The 23,299-nt window shown below is 40.2% G+C and overlaps 1 protein-coding gene across 1 annotated transcript; it reads left to right on the top strand.

Annotated features, from left to right (window-relative positions):
- The first annotated feature begins 7,456 nt into the window (after positions 1 to 7,456).
- On the top strand, positions 7,457 to 15,032 carry cnpy3 (canopy FGF signaling regulator 3). The gene is made up of 6 exons (XM_075451044.1): positions 7,457 to 7,735; positions 8,673 to 8,799; positions 9,761 to 9,857; positions 11,727 to 11,849; positions 12,915 to 13,032; positions 13,134 to 15,032. Exons 1-6 carry the CDS (start codon positions 7,630 to 7,632, stop codon positions 13,400 to 13,402), a joined length of 840 nt encoding a protein of 279 aa, XP_075307159.1. The 5' UTR covers positions 7,457 to 7,629; the 3' UTR covers positions 13,403 to 15,032.
- Positions 15,033 to 23,299: the final 8,267 nt, after the last annotated feature.

Here is a 23,299-nt window from a genome sequence, read left to right as displayed (position 1 = left end):
ATACATAAATAGATTCATGTTAAATGGACTGTACCTATATAGCACTTTTTCTAGTCTACTTGACCACTCAAAGCGCTTTTTATAATACACGTCACATTCATCACACACATTTCCACACCAATGGATGCATCGGCAGGGGATGTGAGGCTCAGTGTCTTACCCAAGGACACCTAGTTTTGATCCAGGAAGTAGAACAACAGACCATCGCGTTGGCACATGACTGTTCTTCCTCTTGAGCTCCAGCCACCCAGCGCATACACACAGTCCAGATGAAGCAGTGCGTCATTTTAAGAAGTAAAGGTTGGAGGAGATAGAGGTGGTCTAAAGGAGAATGGCAAAAGACCTGACTTCATCTTGTGTCCTGGTGAGTCATAACTCACCTTTATGGACCAGTATTTTCTTTGAAACTTTGTTTTCCTCTCAATTAAGGTGAAGCACCTTAAAGGGACACTTTGTAATTTCTTCCCCCATCTAGTGGTGCAATTTTATTTTGTAAAGTCGAATGAATTTGCTCTCTAGCGCCTCGCGTTTCCAAATGTGCGTTGCAACTTCTTGAACTACGGCAGGCAGTATGTGTCAAGATTCAAGAAGCTATAGCTTCAGACTCAAGGTCCATACAAACAAAAAGACATCAAGACACACAGTACAAAGGATTACATAACACACATACAATAACACTATAAATACAGATGACAGATAACATGTCAGATAACATAAGTTGACATAGCCTTTGGTGTGCAAACAATGCAATTAGTCATATTCCAGGAGTTACCGGAAGTGACGTTGACGTAGCGTTAGCAGCAGTGTGTAGTTGCTATCTGGATGTTCTTTTAAATAAACTCCCGGTAAACTTACAAACTTTCTAATGCCTCGTTTTGTGAGTTAAGAGCCTACGTGTACTACGGCAGAAGTTTGGTAACAATCAATGCATTATTAGTGGGATAATTTACGAGATAAAATCTATTTCGCATTAGCGCCGGTAATAAGCCATGTTGATTTGAGCTAATAAATGACTTAATTTATTACATAGTGTCCCTTTAACATCTTAGTTAAGGACAGAAAAACATCATAGCTTACCCTAAAATAGACCCTTTCAGAAAGTGTTGGTTATCCTCATTTTATAGATTACTGGGGTGACACCTGGATACTTCCCAACTGAAACGGATTACTTTGAAATTAGTCTTGCCATTCATTCATTCCACTTCTCTGAGGTCTGGTCGCAGTCGCAACAGGCTAATCAGTGTACAAGATGTCCCTCCTCCCCCACAACACTTACCATTCAAGGCCTACTTTGCTAAATATTTACATACAAAAGAGAAATTAAACGTTTCTATAGAGCAGTCTGCACCAAGCAGTATAGTATGAAATGAAATGCAGCTAAAAACAGTAAAGGCAACAGCAGCACATTGGTAAAGTGATGCTATAAAATGAATGAATACAAACTCGCGACTGGGTGGGCTGACAGTCCATTTCTAGTCCTGACTGCCATTGGAAAAAGCTGTTCTGCAGGCTGGTACATCTGGGTGCCTCTTCAGGATTTCAGAGGGAAAACGATTCTATTTCAATTCAGTGTTATTTATATAGAGCCAAATCACAGCAATTGTCATCTCAAGGCACTTCAATGATACAGTCCAAATTCAAGCCAATTAACTGTAATCGTAATCCAGTCAAATCCAATTCATTAAATTCAAAATTTGTCCAATTCATACATACAGAGCCAATTCAAAAACTATTTCCTAGCTTAGGAAACCAACAGATTGCACCGAAACTTCTCTTCGGTCCAATCCCCCATCCTAAGCGAGGGATTGGGCAACTGTGGAGAGAAACGACTCCATTTTAACAGGAAGAAACTTCTGGCAGAACCAGACTCAGGAAGGATGGCCATCCGCCTCCAACAGCTGGGGTTTGAGAAGACAGAAAAGAGGGGGCTTTGCTTAACTTTAACTTTGCAGCTACCGTTCAAGGAGGAGCCGTAGGTTAGGTGACTTTCAGTGGTGCCCCAGTGGTAGGTGGCGAGGTAAAAAGTGGGGAATGGGGGAGGAACTGCTGCTGTGCTGATGGAGTTTGTTCAGTTAGACAACCTAAAGTTGCAGAGTCTCTCCAGTGACGCGGCTGGTGGTCAGTGGTGTGTGAGGGTCTTTGTCAGCTTTTCTGAAGTCAATTACCATCTCTTGTTTTCTCCATATTTACGACCAAGTTGTGAAATCTTCACCATCCACCTTCAATCACACAGTCACGTTTGACACACCTATCCATTTATTTTGGTACTGTATGGTTCTAATAAGCAGCAGATTTGCACCCTTTTTTTTTTTTTGCCATTTCTACGTTGTCGACACCTCAACTCGTGTCACATAAAACACAAATACATCACAATGAACAACCACAGCTGTTCTGACTAATCTTTCTGACTAGTTCTACCACAGTATGTAGTCATGTTTTTCAGGTCATGACTATAATTACACCAGCTTTGGCACAGGCTCCTAAACTTAGTTCAAGGTTTGATCTGCTGACATCACAACTGATGCAGGAGAAAGAAAAGAGCCACAAACGTCAGTCTCTGTGTCTGTAACGGATCTAAAAGTAATGAATCATTGATTTTGCACTATAGTTAGAATTAGAGTATGAATCCAAATCCACGCATCTAAATGTGAACTTCCACTGCACTTTTCTTTCCCTCCAGGGCTGTAAAAAGACATCATATCCACCATTTATTTAAGAAAAAGGGCCGAAAAACTTTGACTCTTCTGTTCATCACACAGCTACATTTGCACATGCACACACACGCGGTAACACTCGCACACAGTACACACAGAGTACACACACAGTACACACACAGTACACACAGAGTACACAGCATCTTTCAGGTTCCCCTCTCACTTTCTAAAGGGATTTTTAGCTTTAAGAATAAAAAACTGTCCTTGTTTTTCCTTGTTTTTATGGATTTCCACATGGATGAATGTATGATGAACGTGTTATTTTTCTAGAAGCAGACGGCTAGCGCACGTTGTTGACTCTTTAATAAAGGCATCCTTAGAAAAGTTTCTTTGTGATCGGACTGTTTCTTTGATTGGTATCCTTTACTTGTCTCCTTTACGTTTTGGTACGAGAAGGTCATGTGATCTGTCACATCTGAGAGACATCAGGGACGGAAAAATGTCTGAAACGTCTTTTCTCATACGGTCAAGCTGAACTGATTTTAGAGATACTTAAGTCTTAATGTTTAAAGTGTGGCTCAATCTACTTACAGGAAACCTTTAAGATATGCAATTTTCCAACTATGAACCTTGCCTTTTTTTTTTTTTTTTTTTTTTTTTTGCCCCTGCACGCAGGACCAGTGCATGTTGTCCACAATATAAATCTGTATAACTCAACATGATTACCTTTGCCTCCCATCTATCAGAATCTGCTCACATATGTTATAGATTGCCTCTTACTGACATTTTCTTTCAAACCGATTTGTTTCAATGAGGATAATAAAATGAACTCCTTGAACACCGAGTTTTGTTTATTGGAATCAAATTGTCATTAAACAGCAAACGTTTAAATACTTCTGTCTTCATTGCAGTGAACGATGTAACTCCAAGCCAGCAAAGCAAACCCATGGTTCCTATGTTTAATCTCATGGGATGGGATCTGAAGTTTCGAATTCCCACTTCTAAAGGTACTTCAAACGCAGTGTCACTCTCTTTCCTGTCAGCAGACAACCAGACAGATGGCTGTGGTCTCCACCAACATGCAGTGATTTCGTCCGCTTGTGATCTATTTGGAGGATGCTTTTTTTTTAAATTTTATAAACAAACATTTTTCCAGCCATCTTGGTTTTCCAGTGCATGAGAATTTTATTTCCTTTAAGCATTGAGGCGGCTCATTCGGCACAAACTGGAGCAACTGTCTGCAGTTACATGATGAAATTTCCATCTCTTGGGACATTGCTTGCTCAAGAATGATTGTAACACTTTCTAAATCACTGTTTCTAATGTTGAGTTTAGGTCCTGCTGTTTAGGTCGAAGCAATACAACTTTCTTGTTGGGTTGAGGGAACATCATTTGCTGGTTAGGGAACACAACTACGTGGTTAAGTTTAGGCACAGCAGCTGATTTAGGTACAAAAACAAATTGGTTAGGTTTAAGAAAAGCTCTCGATCAGGTTGGAAATGGACCGCTTCACCATGTTAATACCGCATGTTTGCTGAGAAGGAGGTATGCTGTTTGATAAGCTATTTTCATCCAGCCTGTAGAAAACTGAAACTTTGTTTCCTTTGCTGTTTTACGTGTGCCAAAGGATTCTTTCACTGCCGACAGAGTGTGAACATGATTTATTTACACAGCAGCAGTGCGTGGAAAAACGTGTTCATTAGCAATCTATAGCGAGGACTGTCTGGACGTTCGGTTCAAATTTGTGCTCCATTTGAACGAAAAGGGGACTTTTGTAAACGTGCGCAGTGACCGACGGGTCTACCGACAGCCAGTGTTTGCCAGAATGTTCCCAAAACCAACACTTTTGTGTCAACTTGATAAAAACATGTACTAAATGAGCGAAACTTTTTGTGAAAAACCCAAACCGAGAAGAGCAGCAGACGGAATGAAATCCTTTTTTGTTCAACGACACGACCTCTAATCAGAGTTCGCTTTTGAGATCATGTCTGTGTGTCAGTTTAATGTTAGTCTTCATGTATTCCAGTGCGTATTTGTTTAAACAGATAAAGAATGCCCCCTTTTTTTTTTAAAGCTGGGAGCTTTTCAGCAATGCTATCATTTTATTCAAGGAACCGCTGAAAAGGAGCGCATGGCAGAGAGATGAGAGTTTTTCCAACAAAGCCCTGGTTTGCCTGTTGTGTGGGCTGCAGCGCTGAATAAAAACCAGCTTTCATCTCACTCTTTCTTTCTCTCTCTACATCAACCTCCCCTCCACCAACTCAGTGTCAAGTTCTGCTATGAGACACACAGTGATCTGTGTGCGCGTGTGTGTGTGTGCGCACAGTGGAATGAGAAGCTGGCTGTCCTTTTGGCAGGCAGCAGCACACTGAAGCACCTCTCAGAAAAACGGGACTATTATTGAACTGAGAAATGCTCTTATCTCGCTGTGAAAATCTCTCTTTTTCTCTCTCTCGCACACACACACACACACACACACACACACACACACACATCCTCAAATTCAGGAATGCAGAGAGTATATTTCAGGGTGTTCATTTAAACCATTCCAATGCTTTCTCTTTAAATGAGCCCACAAACTAAACGAATGTAGAATCTTTATTTCAGACACATCCAACACATTGTCCGCAGTCCCCAGTTTGCTCTAACTTGTGAATGGATGAGGTTAGGAGATACAGCACATGGTTAGGGTTGGAAAAATGGACATGGTTACTGTGGGACTGTTTTGATATTTTTACGGATTGAGGGTACCGTTAACTGACATGAGCACCATGCTCCTCAGACCCAAAGACAACAGATATGTTGCCACCTGACTTTGAGCAATGGATGGTCACACAACTACGTGTGGAAACATCTACTACCTATATTGTAACACTTGTATTTGTGTCTCTAATTGATATATTTAGGTATTCTTTCTCTTTTGTAAGACATGATTTAACTTAATGGTTCCTTTGCATTGTGCAGCGTATAGCAGGTTATTATATCTGGTAAGTTTTATTGATTCACATGGTTAGTTTTACTGTTACAAAATCAGCCGCTGCTCAGTCCTGGTTTGACGTGATGCACGACGGTCCTGAGGCAATTCATGCTGGCTCTGGAGAACTTCACTTTGTCACTTGGTATTGAAGCCTCAGAACCAAGGTGGCTGCAGACAGCACAGGTAAGACACTCCATGTGCTGCAGCACCTGAGATCCATCTCTCTGACAACACCTTCTTCATCGGCTGAAGATTTCACTGACACAGGACTTGTCGTACGTTTTCCTTCCCGGATCCACGGATCAGTTATTTTCTACTGTCATCTTTTATGATTCATGTCATGTAAAGTCGAAGTGAATGAATGTAAATATAATGTTGGCTTCTGGTATTCCTTCTAAAACTGCTCATTTATATATAAGTTTAATTCCACACGACTCACTGATTTGGAATAGCAGATTTGGGGGGGGGGGGGGGGGGGTTATGTTTTTGTCATTAGGTGAAGAGAAGGATGTGGTCTATAGTAGGCTAAGTTTGATGGATACAAGTAGGAATTTGCATCTTGGTTGATTCATTATTAGTTTTACTGGGAAGGGCTAAAAATTCAAAGCTCGGTGATAATCAGAATCAGAATTGAGTTTATTGCCAAGTAGGTTTGCACTTACAAGGAATTTGACTTGGTGTAGTGGGTGCAGACAGTATAGATATATATATACAGAATCTAGATGTATATACAAATAGAGACTGTGCGTTAATGTAATGCAGAAAGTCTGAAAATGCATATAAGTAATGGTATCCCACAACTAACGACGAATATGACAAAAGGGATGGTGCCTCATGACATTTTTCCTTCACAGATGCCGTCACTTTTAACAGGTGATGTACCAGGAAAAAATAATGGGGGGGGGGGGAGCTCCTAGGAGTACAAATATCTTATTCCACCGATGTGTATTATGTGCAGCGAGTGTCAGGCCATCGGCTAAACAAACGCCACACTTGTAGGTTGGTATGAAGCCAGAACCGCATAAGAAACAACATTTTCTCCAATTATCTGCGTACACATGCAACGCACTACGCAGCATCTGTCAGAAATATTCGATGTTACATAACCAGTCACGTCTTGGAAGTGTGTTAGATTTGTTCATGGCTCCCTCTGCTGGATGTGATTAAACATTGCAAGGCCCCTGTTAAAACTATGTCCAAAGATGGTCAAAAGGTAAGAGTAGCCCCTCTTTATCAAAAGGCTTTCTCATTTACTCGGTTTAAAAAGTTTTACATGGTAACATACTCACATTTATTTCACTATTATCAACAGAAAAAGATACACGGAAATCATATATATGAAGGCTATAACCAGAATAAGTATTGAACATGAAGTTTACAATCTAATTCAAGTAAGGTTGATAAGGGCACACTCAGATTTTTCTGTCATTTTACTGATTTCAGTGTCAGCATTTTGCTATCGTAGTTCTCTGTTCACAAATGCTCTGTTCACAAATGGGTAAACAATTTTCTCACCTGTTTACCCATTTACCGAAAGAAAAGACGGTCACCATCCTACCAATTCCTTTCAAAACAAAGGAAATTTAATCAAAGTATCCCTCAAAAATAGGTGGGTGAAATAGAATACATCAAAATTCTATTCATTTTTTTTCACCTTTTTTATTGGATGAATCAAATGCAAATTTCGAAATAAATCTCTCTTTTGAGCTGTATCGTAAACAAAAAAAAAAAAAGAAAAAGCTCAGAGTGATACCTCTTGTTATTTCCTCTGGCCTTTCTCTGCCACTCACAGATCCAGTAGTTGCCACTTCTTCGTCGCTGATTGGTCCGAAATATGTTGTGAGTAACGCCCATAGCGGAAGTGAGCTTTTTCAGATATACCACCTGTGTTGGTCCAAAGAGGGATGCGAAACCTGGGAAATAACGGTTCTCTTTGGTGGATTTTAATGGTTTGAATTACTTTTATACTAAGATAAGGAGGAGCACACGGCAGACAGTATGATTTTACTGGCATATTTGGCATTTTTGTTGATAATTTCGGCGGCCGGAGCAGCTAAGACTGAAGGAGACGATGAGTGGGTTCATCTTCCCAACAAATGTGAAGGTAACGATGAAGTTTAGCAGCGATCCTTCTCTGAACTGGGTCCGTTAAGATGCATCAGGAGTCCCACATCAGGATGAGTAACAAAAGCTCGTCGTTGTAATCTCGCAGGCCGCTGGTTCAGTGATAACAGGCCTAAAGCTCATGGTTTAGTCAGAGCCCAACTGCTTCGTTTTAATCTTCATATTTGAAAATGTAACAGCTAAACGTCAGCAACATCATAAAGGGTGTTTTGTTGGACTAAACATCACCAAATGTGCAATGCAATAGTTAGGGGTTTGTAGTAGATTTCAAGTAACGCACCAAGCTGTTGGATTTGTATTCATTTAGCTTGCTACATGACACATTTGCTCTGCAAATGTTATTAAAAGTACCACCCACAATTTCTTTTTACCACTCTTAATTGTGTGGATTTTAGAATATATCCCACACGGAGGAAGTTCAGCTAACTAGAGTAGGTTAAAGAAGAAGAACAGCCAAAGTGATGAACATACATATATTTGTATACTACACATCAGAAACAAGAGGATATGCGCCTGTCACAAATAAATCTTTAAGAATATGATGCATTTTCTAGATTTTTATTTAAAAAAATTTTTAAGGTTCAGGAAACATTTGCCAGCCATTTGACTTTTTATGTTGTTTTGGGACCAATTCCTGGTTACGACCCGAATTGACATGGACTCTTGGGTTACAGTCATTAGCGATTGTGAATTGATCTTTTGTTTTTAACGCCTCTCTCATTTTTTTTTATTTTGACCTGAATACACACCAATGATCCCTGAGCTTTGGCTTAGATGCGTACCAAACGTAACATTTTACTCTCCCTGTGTCACTGAACATTTGAGGAAGCTTAGAAATCTGCAGACAGTATCACAGAGAGCGTGTTGTGTTGTCCCTCGGTCATGAAATGTGCCTTGTTCCCTGCTCCCCTCTCCAGTCTGTAAGTTTGTCAGTATCGAGATGAAGTCGGCCTTCCAGGAGACGGGCAAGACCAAAGCGGTCATCGACAGGACCTACAACTTCATAGACGGCAAGGGGGCGCCGCCGGTTCAATACGTCAAGTCGTAAGTTGGAGTGTGTTTGTGAAGTGTCGCGGGGTGAATCTCTTCATTTTGCGGTGCCTTTGCATCAGATGCTCGGCCTCTGAAAGCTGAACTAACTGCAGAAAGCCTGATTCTGGATCTTTCTGTCACACTCTGAGGAGGCGGCAGGGGACAGGAACTTGGTTGGGTTCAGTTCCTGTGCAGGAACTTATTATAGAACATGCTGAGCTGCTGTCAGTGTGTGAGATAACGCAGCTCAGTTTGTGGGAGGGCCGGAGTCTCTCGGTCGGGGGAAGTCTCTCTCTCTCCATAAGTCCTGGAAAACTATTGCTCAATACCACTTAAAGAGATTCCAGGAGAGTCTGGCTGCCTGGAAGCAAAATCCAAAGAAACGAGGGGTGGCCGGAGCCTTCTGCGTGGCACTGAACATCCCATAAGATGTCATGGCTTAAAAAGAATTTATTCGAAAAGAAAAAAAAAAAAACAACCCAGCGGAATCTATTTCCAGCACAAAAGCTTTGACATAACTCTTCCTGTTATCAGAAGTTGCTTTATTTGGGTGTGTAACATTTGTGATGTGCTGCTTTATCTCCAGTCGGTATTTATGCAAACAGAGGCTGAACCGCTGGGCTGTGGGACTCAGAATAATGAGTCACCCTAACCCTAACCCTCTTTTTCCCCATTTCCAGATCCAAGTAGAGCCTCAAAATGTAGTTGTCGAACTGAGGAATGTGTTCAATGTACGGTCCAAGCTGCTTTATTGACCAGATTCAGTGTTTTTACACGTTGGTAGGCGTTCATAAGCATCATTAAAACATTAGACACTGAGGACTGACTGACCCGAGCTGCAGAGGGTTGCACTAAAACAACTCGACGGACAGCTCCGTGATAAGAGGCCGAACTTTGTGACTTTCTGTGCGCCTCATGGAGGCTTTTCGGCGTGAAACCCGCTGACGCTCCGAACCTCTGTGTCCGATTGCAGCGATCTCCGATTCATCGAGGTCGTCGAGAATGTGTGTCAGAGGCTGCTGGAGTACAATCTGCACAAAGAGAGGACCGGCAGCAACCGCTTCGCCAAGGTCAGTCTGGCTGTGCTTCTTGTGTCCAGCTGCAGGTCCAAGGCCAAAGCTTTCAGTCTGTATCAACATTGTGTGATTTGATTTGGGAAAAATGTTTCAAAACATTAAAGCTGCTTTGAGGCGAGACACTACAGGTGAATAGGGTAATATTTTAAAATAATAGATATCACCATGAAACTTCCTCAGTTGATTACTCATACAAGTATGGAAAAAAAAATGTATTACAAGTTTTAGAAATGTGTATGTTTAATTGTGCATATTATGCATTATCTCGTTAAATACGCACACATTTGCATATATTTCCGAAAGATGGATCTGAACATATGATAAAGCCAGGTGCAAAATTCTTTTTTCATTTTGTTTACACACAAAATGAAAAGAAAATTACAGAGGGATTTAATTTCCTAGGAAATCAAAATATACTGCCCATAGCCTAAAAAACATATTTTTGGATTATGTCACATAAACCAGGCCAGGAATGATTTCTCAACAAATCCTTCTGTAAATATCTTCAGAATACTGCTAAGTGTATAAATGGAAAGTTTGGTGTTAGTAGGGTCTCCATAGGCTGAGATATTGATACTGGAAAAATACAAAAAAAACTGATTTTGAGAAAATATTTTGAGATTTAAATAGGGGAATTCATTTAGGTAAATTTGGGTGAAACGTACTGCCGCGAGTAAACAAAATGTGACGAAATAAACATTTTAATATATGTTTTCAACACATATTGAAGGAGTAGACTGGCCCAAAATCTCAAAATTGACCACTGCACGAAAAATCACTGTTTTTGCCTGCCGTGTCTCGCCTAAAAAAAAAAAAAAAACGTCCAGGAAAGTAAGCTCTGTTGCTCGTCTTTTTTTGTGAAATATCGAGCGCTGGGTAAAAAGAAGCCCGCTGGTAAAAACCTGAAATACTTGAACGATTCCAAAGCCAAACTCCTGCGTGTGTTAAAGGGCCCCTTTGACCTCAGCCTTAAGTAAGGGGAACCTTTGTGGAAAATAATAAACCTCTAAAAGCGGAGCAAACCCATTCAGACTTTCTGAAGAATTCACCTCACGTAGAAGCAGCGCCGATGCCGCACAACAGGGCCGTATTTGTGGAAAAAGCCAAGCAGCAAAAAGTAATCTCACCGGTCCGGCCGCTAACACACACACACACACACACTCATTAACCCACTTTCTCTTGTTTGACGCTCCGCCATCGTGGTTGAATTGTTGAATTGTGTCTTGTACCACAAAAAAAAAAGACGAAGCTTCTGAATCTAATCAGGATGGAGAAAAATAAGCGACAGCAGAGAAACCACTCGAGAGTCCTGAGGGGCACCTGAGGAGCACAAAGGCCAGGGGCCCTAATTAGGAGTCTAAAAGAAAGCGGGCCGGATCTGCACCATAATGTCTTTCTGAGTTTTTCAGGAGGAAAACAGAAGAACTGTCGAGCTAAATTGTGGACCTTGGCAGAGGAGTAGAAGGTATCCAAACGGCAGTAAAAACGTACAGCTCACTCCAGGCTGAAGTGCAGTCAGTGGGATTTTATTGGGTTAAAGCTATATCGACTGAAATTGCTCATCGGCTCAAACGAACGAGAAAAACGTTGTTTATCTGCTAGAAACATGCGGCCTTCAAATCCGGCTGGGGGGGGTGTTTGTTAAACTAAACTTTTTTTGCTGGTAGTGGGCCTTTTAGGCATCAGCTGTTTGTGCCAGAAATTATTTTTTTTTTTTTTTTTTGTCCCTTTTTAAAAAACGAAGGGGAACAAAAAAAAAAAAAAAATTATTTCACTGGAGTCCTCGAAAGTCTAAACTCGTGTTTTTTTTTTTGTGTGTGTGTGTGTGTGTGTGTGTGTGTGTGTGTGTGTGACTGTGCGCAGGGCATGTCGGAGACCTTCTCCACCCTTCATGGCTTGGTGAATAAAGGCGTGAACGTGGTGATGGACATCCCCTACGAGCTGTGGAACGAGACTTCTGCGGAAGTGGCCGACCTTAAAAAACAGGTGTTTTTTTTTAAATTTCCACGTGAAAGAACTGAAATACAGAGCTGACATTTCTCTCCCCTTCTTACATCGGTGATACCCACTATTTTTTTCACAAGAGCCACATAGGCAGAGCAAAATCAAGGGAAGAGCCACTTTTACAACAACATACTAAGTCCCCTTTTGTAAATATGCATTTCTGCATATAAAACATCCCACAAAAAAAGAAACCACACAGCCAATACATTTTCAATTAAGACCATATTTGCCTTAATACTGGGATGAGTGGAAGATGGCGTGCATGTCCTTGACGCATGTTCTTCATGTTGTATTTGTAGTTTGTTGTTGTAATCATAGTGAGACATTTAAGATGAGCATGGTTTTTGTGCTGGTTTTTGCCCTTTTTTTAAAATTAAAAACCGATCCATTGTGCCTGCATGTCGCGCTGGCTAAAGGAGCTAGCGTGCTCTGCGGTCAAGTGTGATGGTGGTTTAAGCGGGCTGCGTTGCCAGGTTTAACAGTGTGTCCCCTTTAGGAAACACCATTAAGCCTTAATTAATACTTAATAAAAATACTTAATACTACAAAAACACAAACTTAATAAAAATACTTAATACTGTGCAATATTTGCTGTGTGTTATTTGAAATGTTGTTATTGTTACAAAATATTGTTGTAGAATAGAAAAATACTTTATTCATGGGGAAATTCAAATTAGTCAAGTAGTTAAAAAAAATATATATATTTTTCATTATTTTAATTTAATTTAAATTATTTTATCCTGAGCTGAGATGTCGTCTCCCTAAAACGTAAACTGCCATTGTGTTAAAGCTGTATAATGTATCAACAAACCCTTTAATTCAGTTAAAGCCGAGGGTCTCCTGTCACATACAAACTTTGAATGAGGTCTGTGCTGTATGGCTGAGTTATAAGGCCTCCAAAATAGGTCAGATTTTTTTCAAAAGATTCAAAATTTCATTAATTATTTTATAAGCTCCACCAATTAAAGCTTGAGGAGCCGCATAATGAGGATCTCTGTCTTAGATGAACATACGGATAAATGTATTTAACACTCTTTGCGTTGTCAGTGTGATGTGATGATAGAGCAGTACGAGGAGGTGATCGAGGACTGGTACAAAGGAAGCCAGGAGGAGGACCTGACCACCTATCTGTGTGAGAAGCACGTTCTCAAAGGACAGGACCGAGGTAAAGCCCTTTTTCTTTCTCCTTCCTCCTCCGCTTCGGCTCGTTCTTTAAGCCTAAGTTGACCTCCTTTTTGTCTTTCCTTTGTTCTTCCGCCCATCCAGACTGCCTGAACGAGTCTTGGTCTCAGAAGAAGGGCGACCCGGCAGCCATCGCCGAGGACAAGAAGAAGAAGAAAAAGAAGAAGAGCGGGAAGAAGGGCAAGGGGGAGGATGCGGGAGACGGGGAGAAGGTGGCCAAGAAGAAGAAGGAGAAGAAGGTGAAGAAGAAGAAAAAGGGCAAAGCCCCAGTGGGGAAGATGGACGGAGGGGCGACGTCGGACGAGGAGATCCAACCCCAGGTGCCTCTTTCTGCGCAGAAGACGGAGCTGTGAGGCTGGGTTCTGCAACTCGGAACTAAGCGAAGCAGTCTGGAGCTGTTGTCAAAACTGAGGTTCAGGTCGCTGAGTGTGCTAAATGAGAACTTGTACTGTTGCACGCTGTTTTAAAATGTTTTTTTTCTTTCTTTCTTTTCTTTTTTCTGTCCGGTTTCGATGGTCGGAAACACGTTGCAGTTTTGTCAGAAATCAGCATTTATGGTGTTTCTCCCCCCCCCCCCGTGCACAGGCCACATGCTCGTCACGCATCTTCACTTAAGGGATGATCGGGCTTCGTAAAGCTCGGGTGTTATTTTAGCCGTTTTGGCAGCTTTTCTTTTAATGACGACCGCCTCAGATCCAAATGCATGTCGGCCAGATAGTTTGGAAGGTAGTCGGAGACTCCTTATTTTTCACCATATGCGTTTCTAAAGATTGCAAAAAAATGTTTCTATCTTTGCGTTTTGGACAAAAAACCAGACGAGAAAATAAGTTTAACTACAGTACACGGCATTGGGTAATTTTAATGGGTATTTTTGACTGAGTGATCGACTATTGACCACAACTTTAAAAAAAAAAAGAAAAAAAAAGGGGAATTTGATTCATTGTAAATATCAATGCTGGATCTCTACAGAGTGAACCTTCTGCTGGGTTACTGAGACATTTCTGAGAGTTTGTTTGGGGTTAATAGTGTGCGTTTTGCTTGAGACGGTTGAGCTTCGGGATCACGCAGGCTGCGCATGGCACGCTGACGCAGCGACCGCTTCAGTGGGACCACTTGTTCAGTCTAATGTAGCAACTTTGCCACAAATTCTGCGTTTATGAAGCTTTTTTTTTACTCCTTGTTGACATGATCTGAAACGTTATGAGTCTACTCGATGTGTATTACAGGGGTTGTGTTGGTGTTTTTGATGAAGAGCTTCCTAAAGCAAAGCATTCCAGCAGGCAGCCGTAGGTCTGATGGCATAGCCGTTGCTCTGGGTTACACTGGGTTGGACAAGTGTTCCTGAGGTGTTCACTGAGTTGGCGTGAATGATGAATAAATTATATCATGATGAAGTGACTTTTTTTTTTATTTTAATTGACTTTGATGGACAGTTGCTTTCCCCCTTTATGTATTCTCTGTCAGTCTTTTTGTGTCAGTGGATTCTCATCTTTAATCATTTTAAATGATCCGGAGTATTTTGCAGGAATTTGATAGTAAGGTCTCGTTTTCTTAGTGAATTTTTAAAAAAATGTTCCCCCTTTAATGAGCAACTATTTCATCAGGTAATTTGATTCATGTCTTCTTGTTTTTTAATGATTAGTGCATTTTTTTTTTTTTTTTTTTTTTTTTTTTTTTTTTTTTTTCTCCATTTATTGTTTTGTCTTTGTCTCCGTGCTGTACAAAAGCTGCTATTTAAGTTTTTTTTTTTTTTTTGTGTGTGTGTGTGTTTGTTTGCTATCCTCAGCTGAAGATGAAGCCTCCTGTGTACGACTTTTGCAGTGTGTGTGCGTTTTTACAAGATTTTTATTGTGACCCTAAAAATGCTGGCTGTGTTGTGCTGGATTTGCTTTTTTGGAGCCACGAGCGGACGCATCAGTGGATCAATAAACATGTGGCAGATATCACAGCAATATGGTTGAATTGCCGTTTAAAGTGACTTGATCTAAATGTGCTAAATGTCATCAGTTACTCCCGTAATTCAACTTCTGTGTTTTGGGATTTTTTTTTCTCTTAAGCTCACAACGTTGCAATGTGCACTTTTGACCACTAGATGGAGTCAGAGTTCCTGTCTTTACACTTAGGTTAATAGTTGTTGCCATAGAAGTTCAAATCCACCTGTGTGTGTGTGTGTGTGTGTGTGTGTGTGTGTGTCGGTGCAATTAGAAGGTGGCAATTTACAGAAATACTATCAAAGGTTCTATGGTTTAATTGGTGTAAAGTATTGTGAAATAGTTTTGTCCCCTTTTGGTTAGTGGCTCTGAACCTGACGCCAAAGGTCACAGGAGTTCTTGTCATAATTGCACATATACAAGGTGAGAACATATTTACTGGATTATCAAAAGTCTCATAAAGGGAAGCACAACAACTCAAAGCCCACCTTCTGGACATATTCACTCTTCACAATGAGACCAACAAGCAATTTCCACTGCAGTCCGGAGCCCAGTAAAGTAATCATAGGAAAGTACTTTGTGGCTTAAAGGCACGGGATACTGCGGTTGTGACGATGACCTCGCTTCTTCAAACCGATTGTGCTCAAGAAATATTTCTGAGGGAATGCGCGATTGTCCTTTAACCCTCCGAAGGACGCGCTCCCATAACCAGACTGGTCAAACGTGCAATTTCCTGTTATTCTTGGTACCTGTCAAAGACGGCCCTTAGATTCCCAGTAGCAATAAAATCAAAAGCCTGCATCTGGCTGTCACAAACCTCCCACCTTACATCTCATCATTGGGCAGATTGATGCAAGCCCACGGTGGACATTAAGGTTTTATCAGAATCAGTTTTATTGCCATTGTTAGTGAACAGTGTTCACTGACTAGGAATTTGCTGCGGCGTAAGGTGCAAACATGTAACGGAGGAATATAATGATAAAAATAAAAAATATATAAATATAAAATGTACAAGGTGTGTACAACAATACACAGTATACAGAGCAACAACAGTGCAGCTTCAGTAGTGCAATTTTAATTATGATAAATTATGATTATGCAAGGAGAAATGCTCTGGAAAAAGATTCCAATAAAGTCTTTAAAGATTGTTTTACAGTATCCCATTTAAGGCAGGAAACTGAAAAAAGTATGTTCTTCATCGGACCTTATTTGAATGCATATGAATTTTTAAGATAATGCTCTTAAAGGAAGCATCTGCTTCATCTGTTACTTTGTGACATACCATTAAACTGACCCACTTAGCCAGGAAAAGCAATACAATTATAGAATGGTCTAAAAACAAATTACATTCCCAATGTAACAACATAACAGTGTTGTACATATATAAAAAAAAAAAAACAACAACACTTGTTGTGAATAATATATTTAAGGTAACATCTTTACACGAAATTTGCTACTGCTGTTGGTAACATGGTTCGTTATTGCGTATTTCCAAATTGCCATGTTGCACACAACGAGCAGCGGCAAACTCCATGATAGCCGACAGTCACAGAGCAGTGAATGAGCTTTTTTAAATTTTATTATTTATTTATTTTTTATTGCATAATTGAACATAACATATAAACAAGAAAATATTACATCACAATAGGACAAAAGGTAGTTACAAAAATAAAATATATTTCACCATTTTAAATTAGAGATCCATAAACAAAATAAGTGAGAAAAAAAAGTAAAATAAAAGGGGTTTATGATTTCAATTAAATGATATTCTTCACATAATCTTCTTGTTTTGCTGGCTTTATAATTTATACAATTTTCCAAAGATCCTAAATAGGATGAAAAGAGTGCTTTAAATACAATAAGGTTTGGATGCTGGTGTGTAAATTTAGTAGAGCAGTGAATGAGATTTTTTTTTTTTTTTTTTTTTTTTTTTTTTTTTCAAACTTTATTTAAAAGTTCCAATCACAATCAGAACATTGACTGTGGACAATACAAAACAGTCAGGCATCAAGGATTTAAATAAACAAATACAGTATGAGACATAAAGTGGATAAGGTGCATAAGTCATTACATAGGTAACCTAAATATAATAAAATAAATGAAATTAAATAAAAGGAAGAAAGAAAATGGCAGGACATATTATATTTCTCCAAATATTCCTTCAATTATGTTAACAGTGTGTATACATTTTTTATTATCAATTCTTTTAATACATTCGAGGTAGTTCTTGAAATCAATTTCAAAAACAGGAAAGAAAGGTCGACCTTTAGAAAATTTGGTTTTATGTATGTGGAATTTTGCAATTAGAATAATCAGATTAATTAAGTGTTGCATTTTCCTATCTTTATTATTATAGTATAACAGTATATCTTTGGCATTCAAATTAATTGGTATGTTGGAATGTGATGTGATGTAAGCTTCGATTTTTTTCCAAAAAATCTGGGAAAAATTACATTCAAAGAAAAGGTGCCTAATCGTTTCCACTTCGGCATTACAAAATACACAATTGGCATCAATATTGACAAATTTTGACACAAATTTGTTAGTGGGGTAGATGTTATGTATAATTTTATATTGAACTTCTTTGATTTTATTGGAGATAACAAATTTATGTGGAAGGAGCCATGTTGTTTTCCAATTAATGTCAGAGAAAGAGGAAGACCATACAAATTTTCCTCGAGGTGTAATTTTCCTTTTCCTGAAAAAATGATTCCTTATATGTTTATTGTTACAATGGTGACTCATAATGTTTATACCATTAATAAAGAGGGTAAAGTCAACTTTCTCTGCCTCTTGCCTTTCAAAATGACCTTTTATCAATTGGAGAATGCCACTGGGAATAGCTTTTATCACTGTTTGAAATTCTTTATAGGTAACAGGGAAGATTTTAGATCTAAGAAATTCTTCATAACTAAAAATTTCACCTACATCATTTTGTAAATCCTTAGAGCAGTGAATGAGATGAGCTGCAGCGGCACGCGTCGATGACGTCATCCCAATAGATGCCTGTAGAAAGCCCCCAATAACAACAACACGGCAGCTATGGGCTAACAGTGCAAGTGATCTAAGTAGCGTCCAAAGGACGCCGACTTTCACCAAACTGTTATCGGTGAGTAGATGAACGAATTTTATGCCAGAAATAAGGTCCAGGTTTTAAAAAAACAAAGTTCCCCTTTAATTGTGTCAGCAGTAACTGAGGGGCGGGTTAAATTCCGAGAGACTCTCTTGTTCCAGGTACATCGGGTGTGGCGCATACAAACCATGTCCATTTCAAATCAACTTTTCTTTTATCAACACTGTCACAACTTGAAGCCATAAGGAAAATAATAACACTTAAGTTCAACCGTCTGTCTCCAAACTACCTATTCCAGCTAATTCTTCCCAAACAGCGTATGCTAGCAGCAAATATGGCTGCTAGCTAACTTCTTGCTAATTAGCTATTGGACGCCAATTGAGTGTTTGTCCTGCGTTTTAATAAAGTAACAGTTGACTGGAGGACAAGCTCTCCTCACCGATATGTTGTGCTAAGATGAATGGTGTCCCTCGATATTTTCTCCACAGCTGTGTTTTAACCATCATCAAGGCATAAACGGTGTCAGTAAAGCCACTGCTGGACTCCTAACTGGAAAATGTCTGCATTAATAAAGGTAAGCGGTTAATTTCTTAAGCTATAAACACAAAGATTTAAAATATGAGCTGTGGGATTGTTCAGTCTACAATTAATCAATTTTCATGACAGTTGCCTTTATACCACGTGTTGCAGTGTATGTAAAATTAATTCCAAGTAGGCCTACCATGCTATTTATTGCAGTTTTCTTATTTTATTAAGGCTAATTTGTTCATATCTAAAACTCACTGGAGCTCTTTTAGTTCGAATAATATATGTAAGAAGTCATTTGGCATTGCCTTATTGGCCTAATGTAGCTAAAATAAAATAAAACAGATTGAATATCGACAGCAAATATGTTAATCATTGGAATATTTTTAACAATACCAAACATTTTCAATAGTTTGCGTTGGTAATTTTACTTGAGTCTCTCTCTCTTTTTTTTTTTTTTTTTTTTTTTTTTTTAAAGGATATTTTCTGACTTCATATTATAAAGAGTTTATCAAATCATTCAATACATACATAAGATCATGGGGATTAAATGGGCACAATGGGCCTCATGCTAGAACCGTTCGTACGCACAAATTTGTTCTTAAATCGTGCGTACGAGTGATTTAAGAGAATTTGCGCATTCACCAATCTTTCCGTATTTAACATTTTCTTTCAGGTACGAACACAATTTACGAGTGATCCAGACCTGTTGTAGGAGTTTCGTAAAATAGTCCGCTGTTATTCCAATCAAGTTTGCTTGACTAATGGATTGTATATTTAATTACTTTGAAGCAAACATAAATAAATACATTATACCCCATAATGATGTTGACATTATTCTGTTTGATTTAAATTATGCACTTATTGAAGGTTAATTTGAATCTGTTTATAACAAGGTCAATGGGAAGCGTAACCAGCGGCTGTCTTGCTACTTTTGGATGCCTTACGTTAGTCGTCCATTGTTCCGTCAACGCAAGCCGTATCCAACGCATTCAGTTAATTTTCAATGAAATCCGGCCGATCGTTGTTGCCGTGCTCGCAAAGCATGCTGGGATTCCGGCACGGCGAGCGGGGGACCTGCGGCACGTCAAAAAAGTTGGGCTCGCTCGAAGTTTATGCAAATTTGCCACGGCAGCCGTAGTGCGTTACCCAATGACAGTAGATCATGTGATCTCCTGTGTCGCATCAGCAGCAGCAGCAGCAGCACAATAGCAGCTCTCCTTGCTCGCAGATCCAGATCCATGGTGCAATATGAAATCATGTTCCATTGCTGACGATTTATACACATTGATTTCCCTCCAAAACTCAAATTTTTAGAGGGAGAAACTTCGGTTGGTTAAAATCACAAGTTATTTACTTTCCCCCGGAGCCATTCTACCGTATGTTCTATCTACAACTTCGTATACACGCTCCTCTGTACACGCCCACTGTACAGGCAACACGGCGACACTAGGCATCCAATCCGGCGAGTTAAGTTGACGTGACGGAACAATGGACGACTACCGTTAGTGCGTCAGGCTCTTGGAAGAGACCGTGTGGAGACAGACGAATGGCTGCAAATATGCAGGTTGCTAGAGGCACAACTTCAGAGAGAAACATGCCGATCAAACCCAATTCCACCACAGGTCCAGATCCTCACCACCCTTGGATTTTTGGCCACTGGAACCTTTCAGAGGAAGACTGGAGACAGATCGGGTGTGTTCCAGTCCTCTGTGAGTCGTGCACTCCCCTTGGTCATCAAAACTCTCATCAGTTTATCCCCCATGGTACATCAAATTCCCATACACCACTGTCCAACAAGTACAAATTAAGAGGGACTTTCATGCCTTGGCTGGACTGCCAAACATAATCGGAGCAATAGACTGCACACATATACGCATCAAAGCATCCGTGCTGTCGTGAAGCGCACTGAGCTGAAGGCCAGGTGGGTGTGTCAAGATACAGCGGGGGACAAACTGCTCTATAGCCCAGAGAAGGCATGCCAGATTTGCACAATATTGCCATGAACGAGGGTCTCCTACTACCTGAACTAGTCCATAAGAAGACTCCCCTCATTAACCGCTCCATCAAAGTGCCATCATGATGAGGCAACAACTGATTGCACGGCTAAGAGAAATTTAGAATAAAAATACGAAAATGTTCTTGCATGAGGCCCATTGTCTTAAAAAGGAAAATGGCTACAAACTCAAACTTTACTGTTACACAACCCTGTGTCTGGTGCTTTTTTAGGTAAGAAAAAAAATCTAATTTCAGAGCGTTTCAGATTTAATTTTTATTTCTATATCAAGAGATTTGTTCAGAGTAGAATTATCCAGAATCTTTATTCAAGTTATTCAAGTATTTCCCAAAAGAAAAAGATAGTTAAGCCTTTTTTTGTCAGTTTGGTGTGCGGTAGTCTGAGCTTTCACGCTAGGTACCGTATACTCTTCCATGTGGTAATAAAGTGCTCCGAGGGTTATTGGCTGTAAGTTGTATCCAAATTTATGTTTGGTTGCTACGCAAAGCTCAAATGAGGCACAACACCCTATTTTTATGTTTTATTTTTCACAAAACATCTGCCACATAAAAGCTGTTCTGCTGTAATTGTACCTTCTGATTCTATAAATTGCGACAATCCGTTATCTCCTATGTGGATGGTGACACACACCTGCTTAATAGACTGCCTGGACAAAAAAAGAAATAAAAGTCATCGAGATTTAAGCAAATAGGTTAGATTCTCCCAATGGAAAAGTACTGCTGTGGTTGATACGTTTCAGCTGGCGACAATTTGTCATTCCTTAAACAAGCATGTCAGAAGAAACATCCTGGGTCAAAAGGTTCAGATAATTGTTCTGCATCAAACAATCAAAATAAGGGGGTGGGAGATTGCTGAAACTACTATAACTGTATAGTGGTAGACAGCAGAACTCAGGTCAGTGTTTAATAGTCAGAGAAAGAGCACTTTCACACAAAAATGTAAAGAGAACTCGAGGTGTCGGGACCAAATAGCTGTGTGACCTCAAGAAAATCTCTTATTAGGGATGATAATCGCATAAAGAAAAGGCTTCAGTTTGCAATGGGACAATGAAGTTTGGACTCTGAATGAATGGAAATGGGTCATATGATATGAGTCCATATTTACCCTGTTCTAGAGTGAGGGGGGGGGGCATCAGGGTAAGATGAGGTGCACCCATCATGCCCAGTGCCTGCTCCACAAGCCTGTGGGGCCGACGTCATGATCTGTTGGTCAGGTCGAGGCTCAGCAATGTTGTGTCTGAAAAACATGGTCAGCTGAGCACGTAAATGCAGTGAGTGTGGCGACAAGTCTGTGTGTGAAAACGACGTCAAAAACCTGGAACAGAGTCCCGACCTGAACCCCTTTTGAGAATCTTTGGGATGGACTGGAGAAGACTTTGCACAGCAGTCTGACTCTCCAGCAGATCTTGGAGAAGAATTGATGCAGTTCTGGACGGAAATTAATTTTGTGACTTATTGAAACAATGCCACGGTGAACACGTGCAAAGTTAACCAAAGTTAAAGAAAATATTAGAGTGTAAATTCTTTATTTATTTTTATTTTAGGTCTGGCAGCGTATAAGCCTGTAGTTTCCTGCAGTACCGCATTCAAACTGTAGGCGTCACCCTATCATTTGATGCAACAGCAGCTCTTGCCTCACCGTGCTCTCTGTTAAAGGCATGGTTGGTAATCCTGTTCAGAAACACATTTTGTAATACTGGGTGAAATGGTCCGTCTGTCCTGAGAGAAATCTATACAAGATGTATTTAGAAAAAGGGACGAAAATAATCAGACCTCTGTGGCAGCTGCAGGACTGAGAAAAAGCTGACCAATCCCGCTGATCTCGGATTGGAGCGCCTACAAAAACCAATCAGATGCCTCTGCTTTCTGCCTACGCCCCCCTCTGTCGGCTCCCTGCTCCGTGTGCGCATGCGGTTCTACCGGCTTTGGATGAAGCACTGACGGAATGGGGAGGGGGGGGTGGAGCTTAGAGGAGGGGACACTTTCGAATCTTGCTAGCTCTCTTGCTAGCTCTCTAGGATTACCTACCATAGCTTTAACCAACAGCCAAGTTCACTTCTTAAGCAGAGACTAGATTAAATAGTGTGTGTGTGTGTGTGTGTGTGTGTGTGTGTGTGTTACTAAAGTTACTTTGATCCATTTACTTCTCCCCCCTCAACAATCAAATTAACACTCATGTTATTGCCTGTGTGTGTCTAATTGTTGCATGGACACATGCTCAGTGATAGGATTGAGATGCCAGTTATTTCGCCATAGCTTTGTGTTTCCGTGTGTGTGCGTGTGTTGAATTGAATGTTTCATCCACCTTCCAAACAAATATGTGTTTTGTCTGAAATGTGTGTCTGCACGTCGCTTGAGCACAAACGCAGTGTATGTGTGTGGGAGGTCCTAGATGTGTTTATTTATTGAATAATTCACAGCTGGGTGTTTAGAAAAGACTCTGTGGCCTCGGAGCTCCAATAACAGAGGACAAATATTGTGACACACACACACACACACACACACACACACTTTATCAGGCACGTCAGGGTTGACGGTTTATTTGGACACTGTGGATGGTGGAAATGGAATGTACAGAGACCGGAGACACACACACACACACACGCAAACACACACACTTTTCTGTTACCCACGGAGATTTGTCATTGCCTTCATTGGTGCCAAGACTTCCTCTTTCCTTTCTTTCCTTGTTAAGTTGAAAAACC

The sequence above is a fragment of the Odontesthes bonariensis genome, chromosome 19 (genome assembly GCF_027942865.1).
Source record: "Odontesthes bonariensis isolate fOdoBon6 chromosome 19, fOdoBon6.hap1, whole genome shotgun sequence".
NCBI classification, from domain to species: Eukaryota; Metazoa; Chordata; class Actinopteri; order Atheriniformes; family Atherinopsidae; genus Odontesthes; species Odontesthes bonariensis.
Note: the sequence above shows the minus strand (reverse complement) of the source record. Positions and strands in the feature narration are given on the sequence as shown.

Bases quoted from the DNA above. Each gene is read 5' to 3' on its own strand.
- cnpy3 (XM_075451044.1), top strand. From the start codon at position 7,630: ATGATTTTACTGGCATATTTGGCATTTTTGTTGATAATTTCGGCGGCC. The intron at 7,736-8,672 runs GTAACGATGAAG...TCCCCTCTCCAG, and splicing joins TCTTCCCAACAAATGTGAAG to TCTGTAAGTTTGTCAGTATC. The intron at 13,033-13,133 runs GTAAAGCCCTTT...CCGCCCATCCAG, and splicing joins TCTCAAAGGACAGGACCGAG to ACTGCCTGAACGAGTCTTGG.